At 32.7% G+C, this 20,939-nt stretch overlaps 1 protein-coding gene across 3 annotated transcripts in view; it reads right to left on the bottom strand.

Annotated features, from left to right (window-relative positions):
- Positions 1-20,939, bottom strand: part of LOC130897737 (neuroligin-4, X-linked-like) — a 245,898-nt gene that overhangs the window by 56,965 nt on the left and 167,994 nt on the right. For all 3 annotated transcript variants that reach the window (XM_057806607.1, XM_057806609.1, XM_057806608.1), the window contains one exon: positions 11,670-11,822. In XM_057806607.1, coding sequence (XP_057662590.1) covers positions 11,670-11,822 — 153 coding nt within the window. The remainder of the gene's footprint in view (positions 1-11,669; positions 11,823-20,939) is intronic.

Genomic DNA, 20,939 nt, shown 5'->3' with positions numbered 1-20,939 from the left:
GGACCAGATCTACTGAATACAGTGGGTGATGAACAAATTAGAGGTGCAATTCGTGAATTTATCTATGTAAGAGAAGGTGCGTTGTCTTGTTAGAAAATTATTTTATTTTTCTTTCAAATGCGGTCGGTTTTTTGCAAAATCTATCGTCGACATATCAAGCTATAATACGTAATAGTCTTCTGCCGACCGATGAAACCAGCCTTGTTCTGAGCAGATTTTCCATTTGCAAAATATTACAAGTTGACTTTTTCGGGAACACTGCAGATCTTTTGGACTATTGCTGGTAATTTTTCAAATTAAAAACACTTTTGCCTGACGTGAAATTATAGTTCGTAAATTGTACAATTCAATTCAGTCAAAAGTGACACAATTTCAAACCATAGAGAAAATTCCATTGAAATATTATATTGTTTAATATTTAGAAAACAAATTTCTACAAACACTGGAAACACTGTTAAGTAAGATTTTGCCAGACTAGCACGTAGCCAAAAGCTGTCTACGACGTTGATTACACTCTTGATAGCCTTGGAAGCTGCAGCTTCTTCTCGATTCCCACGCCAGGTGCGAATAACGCACTGTGATCGTTTTTTGCGTGAAAAAAACGTTCCTCCTGTAGACATTCAGTCTCAACTGTGTGAGTCGTAGAGGGAAAACTATATGAGTGTGCAACATGTACGCGAATGTTGCAGATAATTCAAAGACGGATGTACAGACGTCCAACAACGTTCTGGCCATCGATTTCGGACAAAGTGAAGGAAAAAGCGATACCTAAAAATCGAATGGTGAAGGTGAAGCATCTCAGCTAGATGATATCTCATACCAGATGCTAAGGATATGCCAAGAGTTGATAGAAGAGGTTTTAATTTATGTTTTCGACGCGGTGGAAAACTTCTACGACTCGTGCATAATGAAGATGGACACCACATGCAAAAATCCATTGATTTAAACGGTGATTACGCCGAAAAATATATAAAAGTCTAAGCTTTCCAAACATGTATTATTCGATGCCAATAAACTTGTTTTTTACCATGGAAATTCGTTGGAGAATTATGGACGAGCCTCGTACTATTCCTTTCCATTTTGTACATGCATTTCCCGAACATCTCCATAAAATCGTTGTAAATAAAAAGTTACTGTTGCAAATTTCGTATACTTTAGGGATTCTAGAATTTATCTTACTTGTACTATGTAACTGGAAACTAATATATAATTCCATTCGACCGAAGGACTGCTCCCAACTGATTCACTCGGAATTCCCTGTCTTATTTCTTATATCAATACAGTAATCCCGTGATAAATCCTTGCAGATGGAATTCTTTTCTCCGAGGTACTTACTTGAATAATCGACAATTTTTTTCAATCAGAGGAGAAATATTTGGAGACGAAGCATTGCGGATATCTATACAAGGCGAACTGAAACCGAATCAATGAAGATAACAGCTTTAGAATTTGTTCGTTTGAAAGTATTTCTGATATATTGTTGATATTGGTATCTCGAGTAGTTACAGTCACCATGAACTCCAAAATGTTGTTAAGCCTTCTACAGCCCGTGGTCTGAACTTACTGTAAGTCACTTTAGCACACCTTAGCTTGAACCTTTTGACGTTGTCCAAGTGTTTGAACCCCATTTGTCTGCTGGGCACTACATGCTCATAGTGTGGAGATGGTGGAGATTAATAAATTGATTGGACCTAAACAAGGATGTTGTACAAATATAAAACTGAAAGGAAGCAATGATACTTTTGGAGCTCCTGACCGAATATACAGTGTTTATGTTGTTTTTGGTTTCCTTAGAACAGAGCTAAAACCGTCTTTGTATTTAAGAAAATACTTTCCAGAACACAGCTATTTATAGTCATTAATAAGTAATGTATTAATTGTACCAACTTATGGATAATTGTGGTAAAAAGATTTTCGAATTTCGAAATTCAATTTTCACGTAAAAATCTCTCCTGGTGTTCCTAGTTCAGTTGATCGTAAATAACACGCGAAAGTGACAGAGCTGACAGATCATAAATCAAAATACAAACCCACAAATGAAATGTTTGCTTTTTTCACACAAAACTGCATCATTTCCTAGTTGAATATCCGACGTTCCTGTTTATTATTTTCGATCGGTTTTTTGATAAACAAAAAATCAGGAAATCGCAGAACTGAATTTCTAAAAAAAAAAAGTATTAAAAATTGTTTTTATTCTTATAAATCCCCCATTAAATGATGCTGTCTAACTACTAATACTATTGGGGCAGTATTTTTGACTTATATAGAGTTCGAAATTAGATTTTGAGGAACTAATCTTTTGTGGTATTTTAAATTCCAAAATACTGTCAGTGGTATAGATACTAGTGAATATTTTCATGGAAAATTATGCTTGCTATGCCTTATTTGATTAAATAGTTTTTCATTTTCTTTCCTCGCGTTTCTTCTTTAATATTTGTGTGGGTGTTTCGCCCAGTTTCACATTTTTTATCATTCGTACCTAACCAATATCACAGCCCAATTCTAAGCGGACGCTTTTGAATAAATTGTTTATACAGCACCCTGTCACATTAAAGCTTTCTAATTTTCTCGATTGCGAGAGAAAATGACGTCTACAATATTGAGATAAGATGGCGAACAATTTATTTTTAAATTCGCCACATACGACTTTCTACGCTACAACTTTTAAAGCCATGATGAATTTGAATTTAAGACGGACGCCTCTCAAATAGAATTTGCGTGAATTTAGATTGAAATTTATAACGGCTCGGTGGTGGGTAACCCAAACTTTCCAAGTACTAAATTTTTGAACGGTTTGGAAGTATATGTATATCACATCGATAACTTCAAAAGTATTTAGTTCTACTTTCAATCTATGCGCCAAAAAATATTTTTTACGATAAAATTAATTGCATAATATGAAGGATTTTCAATAATCGGTTTTGATAAATGATTAATTTAACGTTCGGGATAATTATCACCAAACAAACTATAATATATTCTATCTATTTTTACTTTAAGGACTATAAGAAGTTACTGAAAACATTGCTATTGAAAAAAGTTGCTTTAGGTAATGAAAATATCTAATTTATTATATTCTGATTTAATTTATAGATTTCAAATTTTACATTTTATCACTCGTTCGTTGATAATAATTAATCTTAATACCTTGATGAGTTTTCTTTAATATTTATTGAAGGTTTATATAATAGATGTGTACTAAATGCCTTCGAAGTATCTGGATATTTCTTTGACTAGTTAGTCTCGACGTGACTGGATTTAAGCCCTACAGTCGACGTTTAAAAACAAGCAGCATTTTTCATAGCCTCCGGAATTTTTCCTGAACAAAACGACATAATTTTTGGAATGGGGATGATTCATCTAGTTTGCGTTTCTTCAAAATTTATAGGATCCAACCAATGAGCAGTGTCTCCTGAACTCTGTTATCTAAATTAAACCAATTGTTGATATCGCTCAAAACTCTTTTTGTATTATAATCCACATCAGAGTGTTTACCAAATCCTTGAGCTTCATGTACTCAAGTACCTTTTCTTATATTTTCATTATCTAGGAGTGGAGGAGTAATCTTTTGATTCATAACCGTTGGTCAAAATCATTTCAACTGAGACTCTTCGGTTTCATCTGGAACATATGCCTCTATTCGCTTTCATATTTCATTTTGAGCTCGACTGTAGCTTTTGTAGTCAGATTCCTTCTTCTTTCAGTGCCTGCTTCATTCTAATAAAACTTAGCAATCATTCTTTGGAATTCCTCACGATCATCAGTCACGCGTATTAGATTTAAGACATCACGTACATGAAACCAATCTCGAAGGTTTTTCAACCATGAAAATCTTTTTCTATCCAGGCCGCGCGTGCCTTCTATCTTCCCTTCTATAATCAGCTGTAACAAGGCATATTTTTGATTTCTAAAAATGTGGCCGCAGTAGGAAACATTCCTTCTTTTTACAATGGTTAATAGTTCTCGTTCTCTGTTCATTCGTCTTAGTACCTCGTCGTTGGTTAAGCACATTTCAAAAGTTTCCACCTTACGCATGCTGGAGACCTTCAAAGTCAAGCTCTCTCGTCACCATAAAGTAGAGTAGTTAAAACGTAGCATTGTCTTCTCAGGTTAGAGAAGCGTAAAAAACGTGCGTGCAATCTTAGTACTGAAGCTTTTAATTTGAAAAAACGACAACAGTTATATCAAGCTTGATGCAATGGTAGCACCAGACACTAGACCGTTTACCTTCAGTCTCTGAAGACGATCACTTGGTTATCAAAACACAGTAACTCAATTATCATACACAGTTTTACTAACACAACCGACAAAAAATTATCGTTGCATTCGTAATCTGGGTAATGACGAATTTAGTTATTAGTTTATCTCTGGGGATGATATTTGTGTCCCATATTTCAAATTTAAAGCATAATTTTGAACTAATCGTGACCACAAAATATGTGTCTATCATCTATACAATTTTTTCGAATTTGAAAACTAACGACGAGGAATTTCCTCACTTTTCAATGTATGTTAATTAATTTTGATGATATCAACAGTAATGGTAGATTCATTAAACTACTTTTTTCATTTAACAGACCTTTAGAGCGTCAAAGTAGTGGAATTTTAGTGTTTATTCTCCTTTTATTAATTTTCTCCACTTTTTCCAATCATTTGCTACTTCATTCTTCTAATTTAGTGTCGTCTTCAAGCTTCCTATGCTACTTGTTGTAGCCAAGTTTCTTGAATCTTCCTCTTAGTCTTTGCCTTTCTTTTTTCTTTCACTCTTCTGATCATATTTTATGGTGTTTCTCTCTATCCTATTCATATCCTATTCGAGCTTTTCTTCAATTACCTTTTTTGTTTATCTTATCCAACCTCGTTTCCTCTGGATTTTCCTGACTTCGTTCACTATCTATTAATTGTTCTTCTGCTTTGTTTTTTGATTCACTATTTACATGTCTTTGTGTGTACTTCCATTCTCAAGTTTTCTTTTATGTTTATCCACGTCTACTTTTTTCTTTATTCTCAAATATATCTGCTACGATGATTTCATCGTCTGCATATACTAATCCGTCTATTTTCACCGGTCTTAGATTTCTGTGGTCAATTATTATCCCCTATTTTCCTCGTACGTAGCTTGCTAACGCTCAAGGTCTCATTTGATAGACTACAATGTCAGTTGATTGACCGAACTGATCACCTCATGAAACAATTTTATAAATTGTCATATTCTCTTTCTTTTCTCTTCTGTTTTATCATTCATATCTACTATCATCAACTAGAAGCAAACTGAAGCAACCAATGGTTTGATCTGTATAACGTTCAATCCACTTTTGGTACTGAAAAGATTCGATTTTCCATTGAACATAATTCAATATCCTTTTATTCAGTTGCCTATTTAGCTGCTTGATCATGCTTACGATTGGAAAACTTGGAAGAAGTACGCCTGAGTTTTCCATGGATAAAACAAAAATTTAGGGTTTCTAAATATGTTTGTTTTTGTTTGAAAATGTCTTCAATTTCTAATAGAGCCTCTAAATACAGATTAACATGAAGATATTTGAGTTCTTACTTAAAATAGCGGATTGTGAATTATAACACGATTTCTGAAGGGTACGGAATTAATCCACGCTTGCGGGTAAACATTAAATAAAACGGTTTCGCTAAGACGCGAGAGAATTCCATTCCGTTTCGGTTTGCTCATAAATTGAAATATAATTTGGTCTCGGTAATGTCGGCGCATTAATTGTGCTCCTACTGTAATTTCCACTTATCGATCATCGGTTTAGCCGGGAATAAATATAAAAAAAAACGCAAAAATTAATTAATAAGTGAACTGACTTACAACTTCTTTTTTATCTCGATCCATAATCGAAAGCGTTTCCTCCTTATTTTACATATTCTAAAATTTTAAGACCACAATTAACTGTATTTATTATTATAGATCCATGAGTGACGAAATGATCCTATTTTAGAGCAAAATTAATTTTCACATGTGCCCAATATCACAAATTTTTGAATTTGTTTGTATTTCTTCTATGTGAATTGTCGTTAAGTTCTCTCTCAACGTTTTTTAGTGTATATAAGTGGGAATGTGGCAAAAATAAACACCAAAGTGTACTACTTCTAATATATTTCCGCGTTTCTAATTATCTATTCATCGTCTGGGACTGAAATTATGTTCAAGTATGTTATAAAAATATGTAGAAAACAAATCGTCGTTACTTTTAAAAAATATCTAATTCATCGATGTCAAAAATCAATATTCAAGGTTATAGAAATCGTTAATTTTCATTCGTTAAATGATGACATTAAATTCTTATAGGTTAGAATAGGTTAGGGCGTTATGAATAAACGACAATCAATTTTAATGGGCTAGGTCCTTATGGATGGAGCTGAATATTTATTTGTTCGATTATGGATTTATAGGCTAGGTCGTCATTAGTCAAGCTTAATTTTATAGGTTAGGTGAGGTTAATTGGCACTCCGCGGCGTAGATTACACAGTTTTCTTATTAATGCATTGATCATTTAAAAATAAACGTTTTTTTGTAGTTTTTTTCAGTTGTCAAAACTTTGACAGATTCATTATTCATATTATATCCTTCATGGTAAACATGTGCTGCTAATGAACACAAATATGTAACATACATTTACTATTAGAACCGCAAAAACTACGAAAAACATCTTTTTTTTCTTCTTGATCGTGAGAACTGAGTCAGGTATATTATTTGGCATTTTTTTTTATCTGGTAATGGTAAATTTTGAGTTTTTCTTAGAATTTTTTTACGTTTTCTGAAAAAAATTTGTTTGATGGTGAGATTTTTTCACACGATCAGAAAATAGATATTTCAACAAACAAAAACTACACCGACTTTTTGAAAAAGCCAATATTTTGGTGGGATAATTTTCGATTGAAAATCAAGAAGCTTTATCACAGTATATCTGAGACATAAAAAGGTAAATTTGCAGTAAATTTCTTGAAAAAAAAAATGATTTTTTTAAAAGATAAAAACCAAAAATTTAGTTATTTCAATTTTTCACATAAATTTTGAGGTTATATAAAAGAGACGGTTCATATATTTCTCATATAGTGTTTAATTTTACCTAGTCTGTTATCACGATCCAGATAAGCTTAAGGTGCAAATACTGAAGGTCCTGCGCTCCTTTTTGTTAAAATAACCTGATCTTGTATTGCATTAAACTCTAGGTGCTTAGGTTTTTGCAAAATCACCAGGCGCTACCCGTATTCTGGACAGCGTGCAGTTTTTATTCTACTTTAGTTCCCAATTCGCTCTAAACGATGATTATCAATATAAGATTGTCAATTTATACGTTACAGAAAACACGAATTATCATAAAAAAGAGATGAAATTATTTAGAGTAAGATCGTACTCTTATGTATCACGAAAACTGCCTTCCCCAACACCTTCCATGGCATTAAAGCAATATTCTTATATTATTTTGGAATGTTTTCCGGACACAAATACTGAATACTCTTTACACGACTCTATTGTTTTTGATTTGAACTGCTTACAAGATTCTGTTAGCTGCTGTAGCAGTCTCTTCAACGTCTTCCACAGCTCTTTTCTGATAAAGAGGACTCATCAAATCTGGAACCAGATTCCACTTGGAGTTAGACGTAGTACGGACGGCAGTTGATAAATGATAACTGTTTATTGAACCATTGAGATTCGCTTTGTTTTAAGGGATTAAAGGTAGGTAGAATGACACAAAAAGTCAGCGAATATTTTTATTTCCTAATAATAACGAAAACAAAATCCTTAAGTTTCATTGAATATATTTTCTTGTCTTTGTCCATTGTTTTATCCTCGACGTTCACCATGCAGGAATTTAATTCCTCCATTGCTCGACAAGTTGTTCATTTCTGGAGTTTTCGATATCAAGCAGAGTTGCTCCTTCAGATTTTTTTATAAAAATACTGTCTCAGGCAAATATTCAACATGGTTACTTCGAGGAAAATGAATAAATCGACTAAGTCTGTTATTATTAAGTGTTCGGATCTTTAATCAAATTCTTCTTGTAGTTATTAAGTGTTAACTTGATCTTGGATAGCCATCATAAAGCCCTCGTCTTCTGGAAAGAAAGTTCCGGTATTAAACCATATGTCTGAAGATTCTATGTTAATATGGGTCCATCGTAGTCATGTTAAAGATACGGCCCGCGGGCCGCTTCCGGCCCCTGGGTCCTCGATCGCAATATGTCACTGAAAGAAGAATCATGTTTTTTAGAGCTTTTAGACTTCATTCGATTCCTCATTTAAAATCATTTGGTGAACAGTGAACCAAATGAAATTTAATGAATATTCTCAGCTTGTGCAAAATCGTTTTGAAGACTTTTACAAAATGAATTAAATGGAAATCCCAACAATCCATTTAATTTTGAAGCTTCGCAGGCACCGGTTCATTTGCAAATGGAGTTGATAGATCTTCAAGCGGACAGTATTTTGAAAGAAAAATTGAGAAATTTCTATAATATTAAGTAGAAATGAAAATTCGTGCTTCTTCATAACTTGTTAAGGATTTCCTTGATTTCCACGGCATTTTCAGTTGCACAAGGTATTTTAAATAACCTAAAAGGAAAACTTTAATTTAAGCTAATGGTCTGAAAAACCGTTAAAAAGTCGAAAGACAAAATCCACTTCTTTTCCGAGCTCTTTTTCGTGGACTTTTAGCGTATAACGACGCGGCACACTTTCTTGGGACATAAAAAAGAGCCTCGATAACACCATAAATTACCAAATTTGCCGTTTCCTACCATATTATTTTGCATAATCTCGAGATAGGTATACAAAACTTTGATATATTCGGAAATTGTGGGTGCCGTTTGCATTTATTTTTATGAATTCGTTCTTAATGATTATAATCATTAAAATTTATGAGTTGATTGAAAGTTTTTTGGGGCCTAGCCATTGCTGTTGCCGCATACGTTTTTATAAACTCATCTAAACAGTTTCAGCCGTTTAAATATTCAGTACAGGGAAAACCGTCATGTCGGATCAATAAAAAGCGACAATTTTTTCGATAATAAAGTTGTTATACAAGAAAAAGTCTATTAATGACGAAAGTTTTTGAAAAATATCGAAATTTGCTTTGTGGTATTTTAACTATGTTGGAATTTCTGAACACACATTTACACAATGACTGAACTCGTTTCGATAACCAAGTTATCGTCTTCAGAGACTAAAGGCAAACAGTTTTTGTAGTATTTTGTATGTTCATAAAGTAGAAAAACTAATTTTCAACAAATATTGAGATAATCCAGCTTCTTAATACTTAAGGAACAGATAAAATATTAAAGAGAATTAAATCTTTTTATTTAGTGAAGTGAGTTTGTTAGACATTAGGTTCTTAAATTTGGAAAATTGTGGAATCTAATGATTTGAGTTCGATAATAGACTTAAATAATCTAGCCGACCAAAGATTGTAACTGATTACAGAATATAGAAATATTCACTGTTAATTATCAATGAAAAAGAATAAGTTTCTTCCTTATAAACTAATTGTCAACAAGTATTATTATAATTGATCGATATCAAACAATCATCTTTATTGTTCTTGAAGCAATCACTTGCATGATCTACCAAAGAAAATTAAAACTTCGCCACCCCCCGTAGACTGCAATTAATAAAACGTTCGTTCTTCGATATTGAAAGCCAGTCAGTCGTTTACTTGGAAATTAAAAACTAATTATTACACGAGTTTAATTGATTTTTGCAAAAGAGAACAAATTCAGTATTTGGCATTTTTCAATGAAATTTCTGTAATTATTATTTTAGGCAGCGAGATGGCGATAAATAAAAAAAAATTACACCGAATAATTTGATGTCTGTGCGTGGAAGAAGATGACTTTGAAGCAACTCCATTAGCCACAGAATTTTTTTAACGATTCTAATTAAATATAAATTCTAATATTCTTGATGATATTTAGCATCTTTGCTTTGATATCATAATTAGTTTAAAGGAAATACTTAGACTCTATATCAATCTTCAATGTCTACATATAGATATATTCATTGAGGAAACTTTCAATATATCATGACATATATTTCTTCTCCGTGCATTTCTTCCTTCTGCTGTTTTATTCCTTCCTATTTTATCCTCTTTGTCTAGCAGCTTCTTTCTCGAATCCGTCTACAGCTTAAGACAACATTTATCAGGAACCACGTGATTAGGAAACCTCCTTCTGTTTTTCCACGTTTTTTTCACAGTTTTCTTCACAAAACCCTAAGACAATTTATGGATGTTTCCGACAACATTTTCAATTATTCCTTCAGTCGATTGCCTGATATTTCGCAAACACGACATTTTTCTTCTTCTGATCCCTCTTCGGTCTTCGATCTAGCCGTTAATTAACAGTTGTAGGAAAAGATACTTTGTATTTCGAATCATACGTACTAAGTATGCCGTTTGCTTTTTTTTTAATAATTCCTATAATTTGTTAACACGTCTTCATTTGTTAGGCAAGCTGTTCAGGACATATATCCACATTTTGAAAATCTCTTTTTCATCAATTCCATCCTTCTGCAATGTCCAATCTTTCATATCGCAGAGAAGCACCGACCACACTTAGCATTTGATGAATCTCAATCGTAGATTACTTTTTCTACGGGTTTCACGTTGAATGTTGTGCTGGAATGTTTAAAAATTACATCGTTGAAAACATATATGATATAGTCAGATCCTCCGGAATCTCCTAAAAACTCTTTTTATGATATTGAACATGTTATTATCAATTTTCACTTATGCTGTTTGGTGCCATAGAGTTTTGAATCCATCGAATGTCCTTCTGATCTACGTCGAGTGTTTTGAAGAGCTGCTTGAGTTTGTGATTTGAATTGCAAATTGCAAATTCAACGTATTAATTCAAAGCCAACTCTTAACAAGTTTTTTTTTTGAAATTACATCGTTGAAAACATATCTTTGGTTATTTGATTTTTCCTTGGAAACGACAAAGTTTTATGAAAAATACCAAGAGTTTAAATTGAATTAATCATAGTAAGAACATAGATTTTTGAAGTTGGGTGACCTTTAATTCATTCCCAAGAATAATTCGATTAACTTCTACCTACTATTATCAAATTATCCTTATTTGGTCAAAAGCTCTTTCCAAATCTATAAAATATAAATGAATTGTGCTTCTTCCACTTCTAAAAGTACATTGTTGGTATCTCTGAATTGTCTTCGACCTTATTTCATTAATTTTTGTTTATTATTTTAGTCATTTTTTTTGTCAGTAGTTTTTACAATTTCTTTTTTTGCCAATTATACATATAGATACTATAATTTCTAGGTTCCAATCTCCCAGGTATTTTTTCCTGCTGAATCATGTCGTTTAGCATTTCTATTAACTCCCTCATCCCCTTTTAATTCATATATTTCATTATTTCAGCAGTTATATTGTCTCTTTGTAGCATCTTTTCCCAGTTTTTATGTTTTTTTGAATTGTATCTACAACTCATTATCTTTTGAAAACTACCTTAATAATTCAAGATTTAAGAATAAATAATCGCTTCATCGATCGATTTAAAGCCTTCAAACACTTCACAATTTGAACTAGAAGAATTTCCAAGAACTAATAATCAAGTTTGTTCATGATAGTCACTATTATAAAAAATATCAAAATATAGTACAAAGACAACAAAGTAAAATGAAGCTGCGTACTTACCTAATACTCCAAGTCTGAAGTTGAGAGTTACCACAATAACGTGTCCATAAGAGGCTAGAACACTACCGTCGTAGGGATGACCCGCCCCCCATTCAAAACTTTCCCCGTGTATGAATACCAGAACGGCGTACGGCGCTTCCAGCCCGCGGTTTCCTGTAATACAAAAGGATCTTTCTCAGGTGCATCGAAAAGAAAAGCTTTGATAACATATAAGCGTCATTCTGAGATTTTAGGTAGCATAAAGTTTTTTCTTCGATACATAATGTATTAACCTACAACAGAGCTTGCTTATAATTTGTAGACGAGAGATTTTGAATAACAAATAAAGAAAAGTTCAACGATGTGAATGAATGTTATAGATTTGATTTCACTTGGCAAATGATTGTGCATTTTTTTCGCATTGTACAGTAGTGAGCCATTAGTTGAATAAAGACTCGGACAAAATGTTGACCACTGATGAGTACCGAGCCAATAGTTGAATCTGTAAAGTAATGAACTTTCTAGAATAGGATAACTGTGCTCACGGAAGGAGTAGACAAAAGTCCTTGCAGTAAGTCCTACTGTTTAGTCTAGTTAAGAAGTTTATAGTACCATAGGTCTATAAGATTTTTTTGTTCTTTTTGTACACACTTTTTACAGATTTTCTTTTAGCATTCCTCTAGTATTGAATGTATCCTATCCAAAAGCGGTATTTACTCATTTTCAAACTGTAAATTTCTAGTAGGGTACGAAACTTTAATCAAAGGTAATCAGACACAATCTCCCCAATTATCCTAAAAACCGTCGCCATCTCTTTTCCAAAAGATTAAACCTTTTTCGGGGCAGGTTTCTTTTATATTGATAGTGCTGACATCTTCAGATTGAAGTCGAAATCTTCTATGACAACCCTCGTAAATACTCTGAGAAGGATCTTCAAGGTATGGAAACCGTATACAAAAATTATAATGTTATGTAACAAAAACAAAACGGATCATCATTATTACCAAATCGGTTTATTTTGTTTGTACATAATATTCGAACAAATAGAAAAATGAAAACACACACACACAGGAATAATGGAAAGGTTTAAACTGATTATCTACTCAATACCGGCCGGAATTGATTTATTTGATCAGAACCGGAAGAGATAATCAGGTTAGAGAATTCGTTTGGCAATAGGTGAAATGAGGTTAGAATTTCGTTGGTAGAGAAAAGTAACAAATGTTAAAAGTATAAAAAATAACGAATATAATCGAATAAAACAAAATGTCTATTATCACAGTTTGTGATACATGGGATAAATTGAGAGAAATGATAAATTATGTTGTGGCAAGAATCCAATACTATTTCAATCGTAATCCGTTACTGATTTTGGTACAATTAGAGATAGATAAAATGTTATCAGTACGAAAAATTAAGTTTTCCCAAAAACTAAATAGATGAAACGTCTCATGTGTGACATACAGGGTCTGTTTTGAAAGTAGTAGGACTGGTTTTAGTCTAAGCAAACAAGCAAATAGAAATCTATCAAAAAATAATAGAGATATCAGAATTTAAAGTGCTAAGGATGAAGATGTAGGAGACAATATTAGGAAATTGACATAAAGTTAGCAAATAGAGTAAGTTTAATATACCATACTGTAAATATGACGAAAAGGAATAGGCAAAGACATGAAGAAATAATAATAATAAAAAACATCACGATTGATAAATGACTTCATGTTTATACTTCACTAAGTTTCTAAATCAATCTCTAATCAAAATCTAAATTCAACTTTAAACTTCGTCGAACGTAAACGAAAGTTTTATTTAAAATTGCAATAACACAATTCAGTCCAAATATTTGTGGACGGATGTGAATTTTAAAGCTAAAAATCTTCTTTTCTCTCATTAGTCTTTAAACTTTTTAATCCAGTTTGAGTTTTCGAAAGCTAATGAGAAAAAAGTGTACGACTTTTTTTTTCGTTTCGCGCTTCTTTTGTGCATAAAGTAACAGACCTCATCAGTTTACAAAAGTGAGTATCAGTTTCTTACAAAAGTTTCCTCATAACAATAAACTCAATTTGAATTATTAATAAAGTATTCAAACTCCAGCTTCTAATCAAAGGAGTAATAAGGTCCGACATCGGCGTTTTATTGAAAAATAACTGTCACTAACATCGTTTAGCATCACGAGAATCAGATATTGGATTTGAAAATTGTTAATTTTTTACTGGATAGCACCAATAAACGAATAAATATCCACCCATTGATGCTGGTTCCAAAATGGGATCCGAAACGTCGAGAATTTTCAAAATTTCAACGCAGTTCAACCCCTAAACTCGCGGAAACCTTTCCTAGGTTACACAGAAATATCTTACCGATCAAAACCAGTGGAAAATTATCGAATTGAATAAAATGGGGAAAGTCAAGTTGTTGATTTTTTTTTATGTTCATCAAACTTATTTCACATCTAGTAATTCGTTATTGAGCCCAAAATAACTTCGACTGTCTACAATATATTTCCAAAACTGAAATTTACGACAACTGCAGCTCAGATTTCCAATTACCTACGGATCCAATTTAATCCAAGTTTAAGCTCCGTTCGATAGGAAACACGGGAACGTTTATGGGCACTCGAAATCGCAATATAAATTTATTTCTCGTTTCAATTTCATATTCCGCAATAGTTTTTTTATTACGAATTAAAATGAAATTATTTTAGACACTATTAGAAATATAAGTCAACTACATCAAAAAGCAATTTGAATACCATCTAGAAATGCTCAAAGTCCTACCACTGAGACTTCAATATTCAATTTCCTCAATAGCAGTTTCCTCAATCCAGGAAATTTAAAGCTCGGCGCTTGAAAGCAACAATCCCATATATACAATATTTTTGTTCAAAAAATAGGCTTAAAACAATCACCAGGGCTCTACCATTTTCTAAAAATGATCCTGAGATCATTATCATTATCCTGAACCCGGGGATAATTTACTTACAACAACAATACACAAATCCTTGCCTACGAAGATGTTGTGGTACTTAGAACTAAAAAGGAACCAGAGAAAATAAAACGAGGAGTTGATAAAGTCCAAGACTTCGAATACCTATGAATGACAGTGACAAACGAAAGAGGCGAAACAAGGTAAATTGGTGAAAAGGAAGAGGAAGGATTTTGAAGATCAAAAGGCGCCAAGTTCCACATTTACAAGATACAACCAACGGTGATGTATGGCAGTGAATGCTGGACCATGCACAAAGAAAAAAGAGAACAAAATGAACATTTGGAAGAGAAAAGTACTAAAAAAGATTTCCGAAGCAAAAAGAATGCAGAAAATTGAGAGCAGAGATTAATCTAAGCGCTGTATAGTCAAGATGAGTTGGTTTTTGTGGTTAGACCAAGTAGACTGGTTTCGATGGAGCTTATAACCATAATGTTTGAAGTTCGAAGAGCGAAAAGATCTTTATTAAGGGAAAAAGAGACGAATGTCCACGGAGCAACTGAATAGAAACATAAAGAGAAGATTAAGAGAGATTAGGAATGGGGAACTATCGAGAAACTGCTACGAACAAAGCAATAAACTTGATTCCATATAAAAGTCATACTGAAACCGCTTACTGTGAATAAAAAAGAAGGTAACAATTTGATGAAACTTTGGCATTCCAAATTTTAATATTCCTTGTGTTGAAAAAATGGAATTTGAGCTGTTTCCAACGTCATATACACTGTTTCTTAATATAAAGGAATAAATTCGCTTTCGAAGAGAAAAATTTTATATAGGAAGCTTTTTTTTGCAAATTGGTGGAAGCGTAGATGTTTTTGTGGTTAAAAGCCTACTCGAGGTACCTTAAGATACCAATAAATGCATTTGATTTGATTGAATATAGTCTCGCTACGAAAAATTGTATATTTACTTGTATGCATTCAAGTTTCCAGTTTAATAATAATAAAAAATATATTTGTAGAACTGTTTTTATCACTAGAATGTTTTCCGTTAAATAGATCCTAACTTTATACATTAGGAAGGATCAAAGATTATTAGAATGCTGCATCGTATGACTGAATTCTATTTTTTCCTCTTTTATTTATTCAACTAGCAATTGTTGGTATATATAAATAAACTATTTTGCACACTTTTCTTGGAAATATTGGTGACTAAGTACTTTTGTACAAGCTGACTGGTTAAAAGAAAACACCCCACTAATATTATCAGTGCTAAACTAATTAAACAGGCAAAGGATCAAGGTCTTAAAGTTCCAAATACTAAATTACTTTCTATCTATTCGTTATCTCGTACTATATTCACTGTTTTCTTACTTATTTTTTCAACTATGTTCATCAATCATTTATAAACGTTCCAATTCCTCATTATTTCCCATATTTTCCATTGTTTTACAACGTAGTTGTCTCAAAATCGATATCTAATCTTGCGCTATGAACACACTGTTTACACAACCACTACACCAACACCCAAAATCACACTATTGAACGCGCGTTTCGATAACCAAGTTATCGTCTTCAGAGACTGAAGGTGAATTGCTTACCTTCAGTATCTGAAGACGATAACTCGGTTGTCGAAACGCGCGTCGGACAGTATAAACAAGATTTCCAACTTAGTTACAATCTTGCGTTCACTTGTTGGATCTAAATGCTGGTTATGTATCATTTGATGTTTTGTCTGCATCCTGCACGTTCAAATAACTATTTTTCGACTCAAAAAACGAGTAAAATCCATTCAATTTTGTAGTTGTTTTGGTATATCTGTGTGCTTGTTCATGATTATCGATAAAATAAATGAAGGGAAAGTGAAAATCGAGGAAGATTCTAGAGACTTATTTGCTGATTTAAATTGGTAGTGTCAATTGGAGTGTACAGCAAAAAAAATTGCTCGGAAGACAGAGTAGTGATGATGCAACAGGTGAAGAAAATTCATTGGTAAATTATGTAAGCTTATATGTAAAAAAGACCTTGTTATACGTCAAAGAGAATTCTTGAATCAGCAATTCAAATGGGTCATGCGGAAAGGTAAAAAACTGAAGGGATTCTGAAGACATAAAGATTAGTACTGATACAACTTTTATTTCTGAAGACAACCAAGTGTAATTTTACTTTCAAACATCATTCTTGAACCAACAATTCATCCAAACGAATTATGTAGAATACCTGAACTAATATGACGTTTCAAAGCTAGGAAAAACGTATTCAGTTATTGCTTAATCAATTTCCAATAGGTAGAAGAAATATATTTTATAATAGGATTTGCGCGAACTCCAAATTCAAATTAAACTATATTAGAAATATAAAAAATCAACGTAATTTACAGAGGTGAATTGAGATGTTATGAATAGAGATGAATCCTATTTGAATTGCAATAAAAAATATAAGAATAATTCATAATGGGAATACGGCGCCTTTTATTAAAAACGACTCCAGCAATAACTGCAACATGAAGTGCAAAGTAGCTTGAATTCAATATTCTTTATAATAAAAACGAGCGGATTATATTGAAATCTAGTTTCTATTTTACTACGATTCAATGTAATATTCGAAAACTGATTTTTTGATATCTTTTGAAAAACAAATTTGAAATAATTGACAAAATAATGATTCGAAATGTTGTCAGTCAATCTAACCTTCATCTAACTGAAAGAACCTTGTAAAAAAGAAATCAGATACGAATCAAATCTATTAGAAATTAACTTATATCACTATTTTAACCGATTACATCAATTTATAATTCAAATACACTATTTATTAAAAATAATTAATCTGTTTTCAAGAGAATCAAGCTATAGGTTGCTGCAACTTATTATAATTGGAATTCTCAGTGATTTCACTCCTTTTGGTCGCTAGGAATCTATTTTACATTCGTTTAAGTGGAAAAATTGAATATCCAGCAGTTTCTAAAATATGTTTTTCAAAGATAAAACGCCTTTGTTTTAAAACACCAGCCGCAGAAGATTCTCGAGACCGGCTGTACCACGATGGATCCATTATAACCGATAAGTGACGAATAACAGATCGTGGTGGTTGATAGAAGGGTCAATTCAGTCGTTCCTTTCGACGTAGATTTACCAATCACTCATTACATTCTTAACAAACACCTGGAGAAGCTGGCCAAAACTTCCCGGTTGTTATAGCAGCAACCAGCGATGTTTGCTGAGTTGCTGGTACCTGCAGATAAGCGCTTGCAAACGCTTACAACCTCGAATAAATATCTCTATACCTTTAGGTGTGCCAGTTTACAAACGAAGACTGTTCAGACTTGAAAGTTCCGACTGGCAAACAAGTATGAAACATTTTTTTCCATCTCTTAGTAAGCCGGAGGTAAGACTTATTTGGAATTAATCACTAGACGGTCTTGAGGATCCGTGGATTGCTTGTGGATCCAATTCATCGCTGACAGCACATCAATTTTCTCAAGTATATAGTTGGTTAGGTTATGTTAGGTTAGAAGTGTTCAACTTTATCTGATTTTCATTTTTCTCATAGATTAATTTCCAAGCTCTTGATACTAAAACTGACAAATGGATGGCAATATCTACGGATTTTTTCATTTTTATCATAAAAAAAAAACACAAGAATGAAGTCTTGTGGAAAAATCGTTGGTTTCTATAATGTAATAACCGTCATTGTTTGTTAGAATCAACTTGACATTGTTGTTGCGTTTTTGTTCAGGACTCAGTAATTAGAGTAATTATTTTGAATTAGGGCTGGAGTATAGAGTCGTATAGTGTCTGGCGGAAAGGAAATACTGAATTCTGTTCAGTGTCTTGTTTCCATTTCTCTAACTAGTATATAAGAGCAATTAAATTGAAATGAAAATTCAATACTAATCTGTGAAATATATCTGTGAATTATTTGAGTTATGGAAATTATTCTTCACTTTGTTCCAATGCTCAAAATAAAGTGACGGAATATTCATTAGTTAATTAAACAATCAGTTTAATAGAACTCTCAATACTTAGAATCCCGTGCATACTAATATCATAAATAGAGACATCTACTTTCAATACAGTGAAGCGCTTCTACATTTCGCAAGATCTATTATTATTATTACCCGAAAGCTGAGGTCTAGTGTATTTTACTTATTTGTTCCAATTCCAAGTTCAAGTGAACAAGGTTTTACATTATTCTGAAAATATTCACTACCTCATGTACCCTATTCGCCAGATTTAGCCCTCTCGGATTATTTTCTGTCCGTAGGCTCGACAAAATGGTTCGGTGGTTAAAGATTTTCCAAAAATGAAGAGGTGAAGTTAGCAGTTAATGGTTATTTTGAGGAGTTTAACGATTTTTATTATAAAAACGTCGCTGGTAAAAGTTTTTGGAGCTAAAAGGAGAAAAATAAAATTATATATCGTTCCAAAATTTTTGTGTTTCCTTTATTGATATCAATGAATGACCAAAAGATTGTCTCGCTACTTTCTTCACCATTTTTTTCAATTTTCTTTTTACCTCTTCCAATAATTGTGAATTACGAGGTCTGGCTAATAAATAAAGAGACTTCTTTGGTGAGTGCCTTTAGGAGCTCTGGTTTACCGCTTCAATCGACTCAAATCGGGTCCCTTTCAAAGCAGATTTTATCTTCAGAAACAAAAAAAAGTCGCACGTTGCCAAATCTGGTTAGTACGGCGAGTGTTTGAGCACTGGAATGCGCTTACTGGTCCTGGTGCAAAATTCATGAGATGTTCTCCCAGAACTCGGGAAATTTTTCACGAATTCGTTCTCGCAGTGTTACCAAAACTGACAAATAGCAAGTTTAGTTGACAGTCTGACCCTCTGGAACCCATTCAGTCATCACGATACCGTTAATGTCGAAAAAAATAATCAACACCACTCAAAAATACGCGCACGAGATAGAGAATCGTCCCCATAGGCATCATGCAACAATTTACAGCACTCAGTCGGAGTTTTTTTTCAATTTAACGAGATATTTGAGATTGGTACGTTTCTCCTGTTTTTCTGCACAATAAAAAACATCTTAGTTTCAAACCTCTACTGCTTAAATACTATATTAGTGACGGAAACGTGTTTTGGGAAGTGTATAGACAAGTACCCAACGCACTACTCGTTTTTAACCCAGCTATCTAGGGCGCCCTCTAGGCGCGCAGTCTCGTTATTTAATAACCAGACCTCGTATAGCTTCAGAATGATAAATGAGTGAAATAAAACTGAGTGACTTCAACCCTTTCAGGATTCATCAAAACTAAATCAACAGTTTAATGCAAAGTTTTAGAAAAAGATTTAATGTTATTTTCATAAAGAAAATATAATTATTTTGAGAAAGAGATCATTAATTTTTCTCTAAAGTAATTAAGTATTTTTGAATACGTCTTGTTGGGAATTTAGAGCGAAATGAACCAAAAGGTCAAAAAAAAAATAGACTTATCTGGAAAGTTGTAGGACCATTGCGAAATTTATGATCTTCATATTATTGTGGTTTTGAAAAAACATTATAAATAAGGATTTGTATACAATACATTACTAATTTCAAATAAAGCTGAGGAGACAAATAAAGCAGTAAAAGGGCTCTAATTAAATTTAAAAAGGTTCCAAACCTCAGAGGAAATCTAAAATACCATTAGACAAAGACCACTGAGCAAAATTGAAGATCCTTTCCAGTGCCGATGATGATTACGATGGTTTTTCCATATTGAACATCTTCGATGGTGAAAAGTATGTGAAGATTTAACATAGACGACTTCTATAATGCAACTTTTTCGGTAACGGGATATTTTTACTATTTTTTATGAATATTTACTTTGACTGTCAACATTTACAATAATTTTCCACATCGTGTATACGATATGATCTCTCTGTTAACAATTAACAAGTCCTGCGAAGGGAGATAAGTTAACCTTATTCTACATAATCATGTCCTTTTTCCTTTCAAAAACAGTCTCTCTATCTCTATATTTATAACTTTATAAAATTTTACACTCTTTCTACAACGTTAAACCAATTTTGTTCTAATATGTTGTAGAAATTATCTTTCTGTGAGCCTTTTTGTATGCTCAAGACAAACTAGAGATTTCCAGAAACCGAAAGATCTAGAATGTGATTATAGTATATAAAACGGGACCGTTGCAGTCATGCAGCAGATAAATTAGAAGTGAAATGTGAACAAAAATTAATCCCAAAGTTTGATGATTTAGAACTGTTGTCATAATTAAGAGATTTTTATGTTTGATAAAGTACTAAAATTGAATTAAAACTTAACGTTTCATAGCACTTGAGGCACTTACTCGAGAAGGAAATACCAGTTATCAATCAATATAATCTTTATAGTACATTTCAATCTAAA

The sequence above is a fragment of the Diorhabda carinulata genome, chromosome 9 (assembly GCF_026250575.1).
Source record: "Diorhabda carinulata isolate Delta chromosome 9, icDioCari1.1, whole genome shotgun sequence".
In the NCBI taxonomy this organism is placed as follows: domain Eukaryota; kingdom Metazoa; phylum Arthropoda; class Insecta; order Coleoptera; family Chrysomelidae; genus Diorhabda; species Diorhabda carinulata.
Note: the sequence above shows the minus strand (reverse complement) of the source record. Positions and strands in the feature narration are given on the sequence as shown.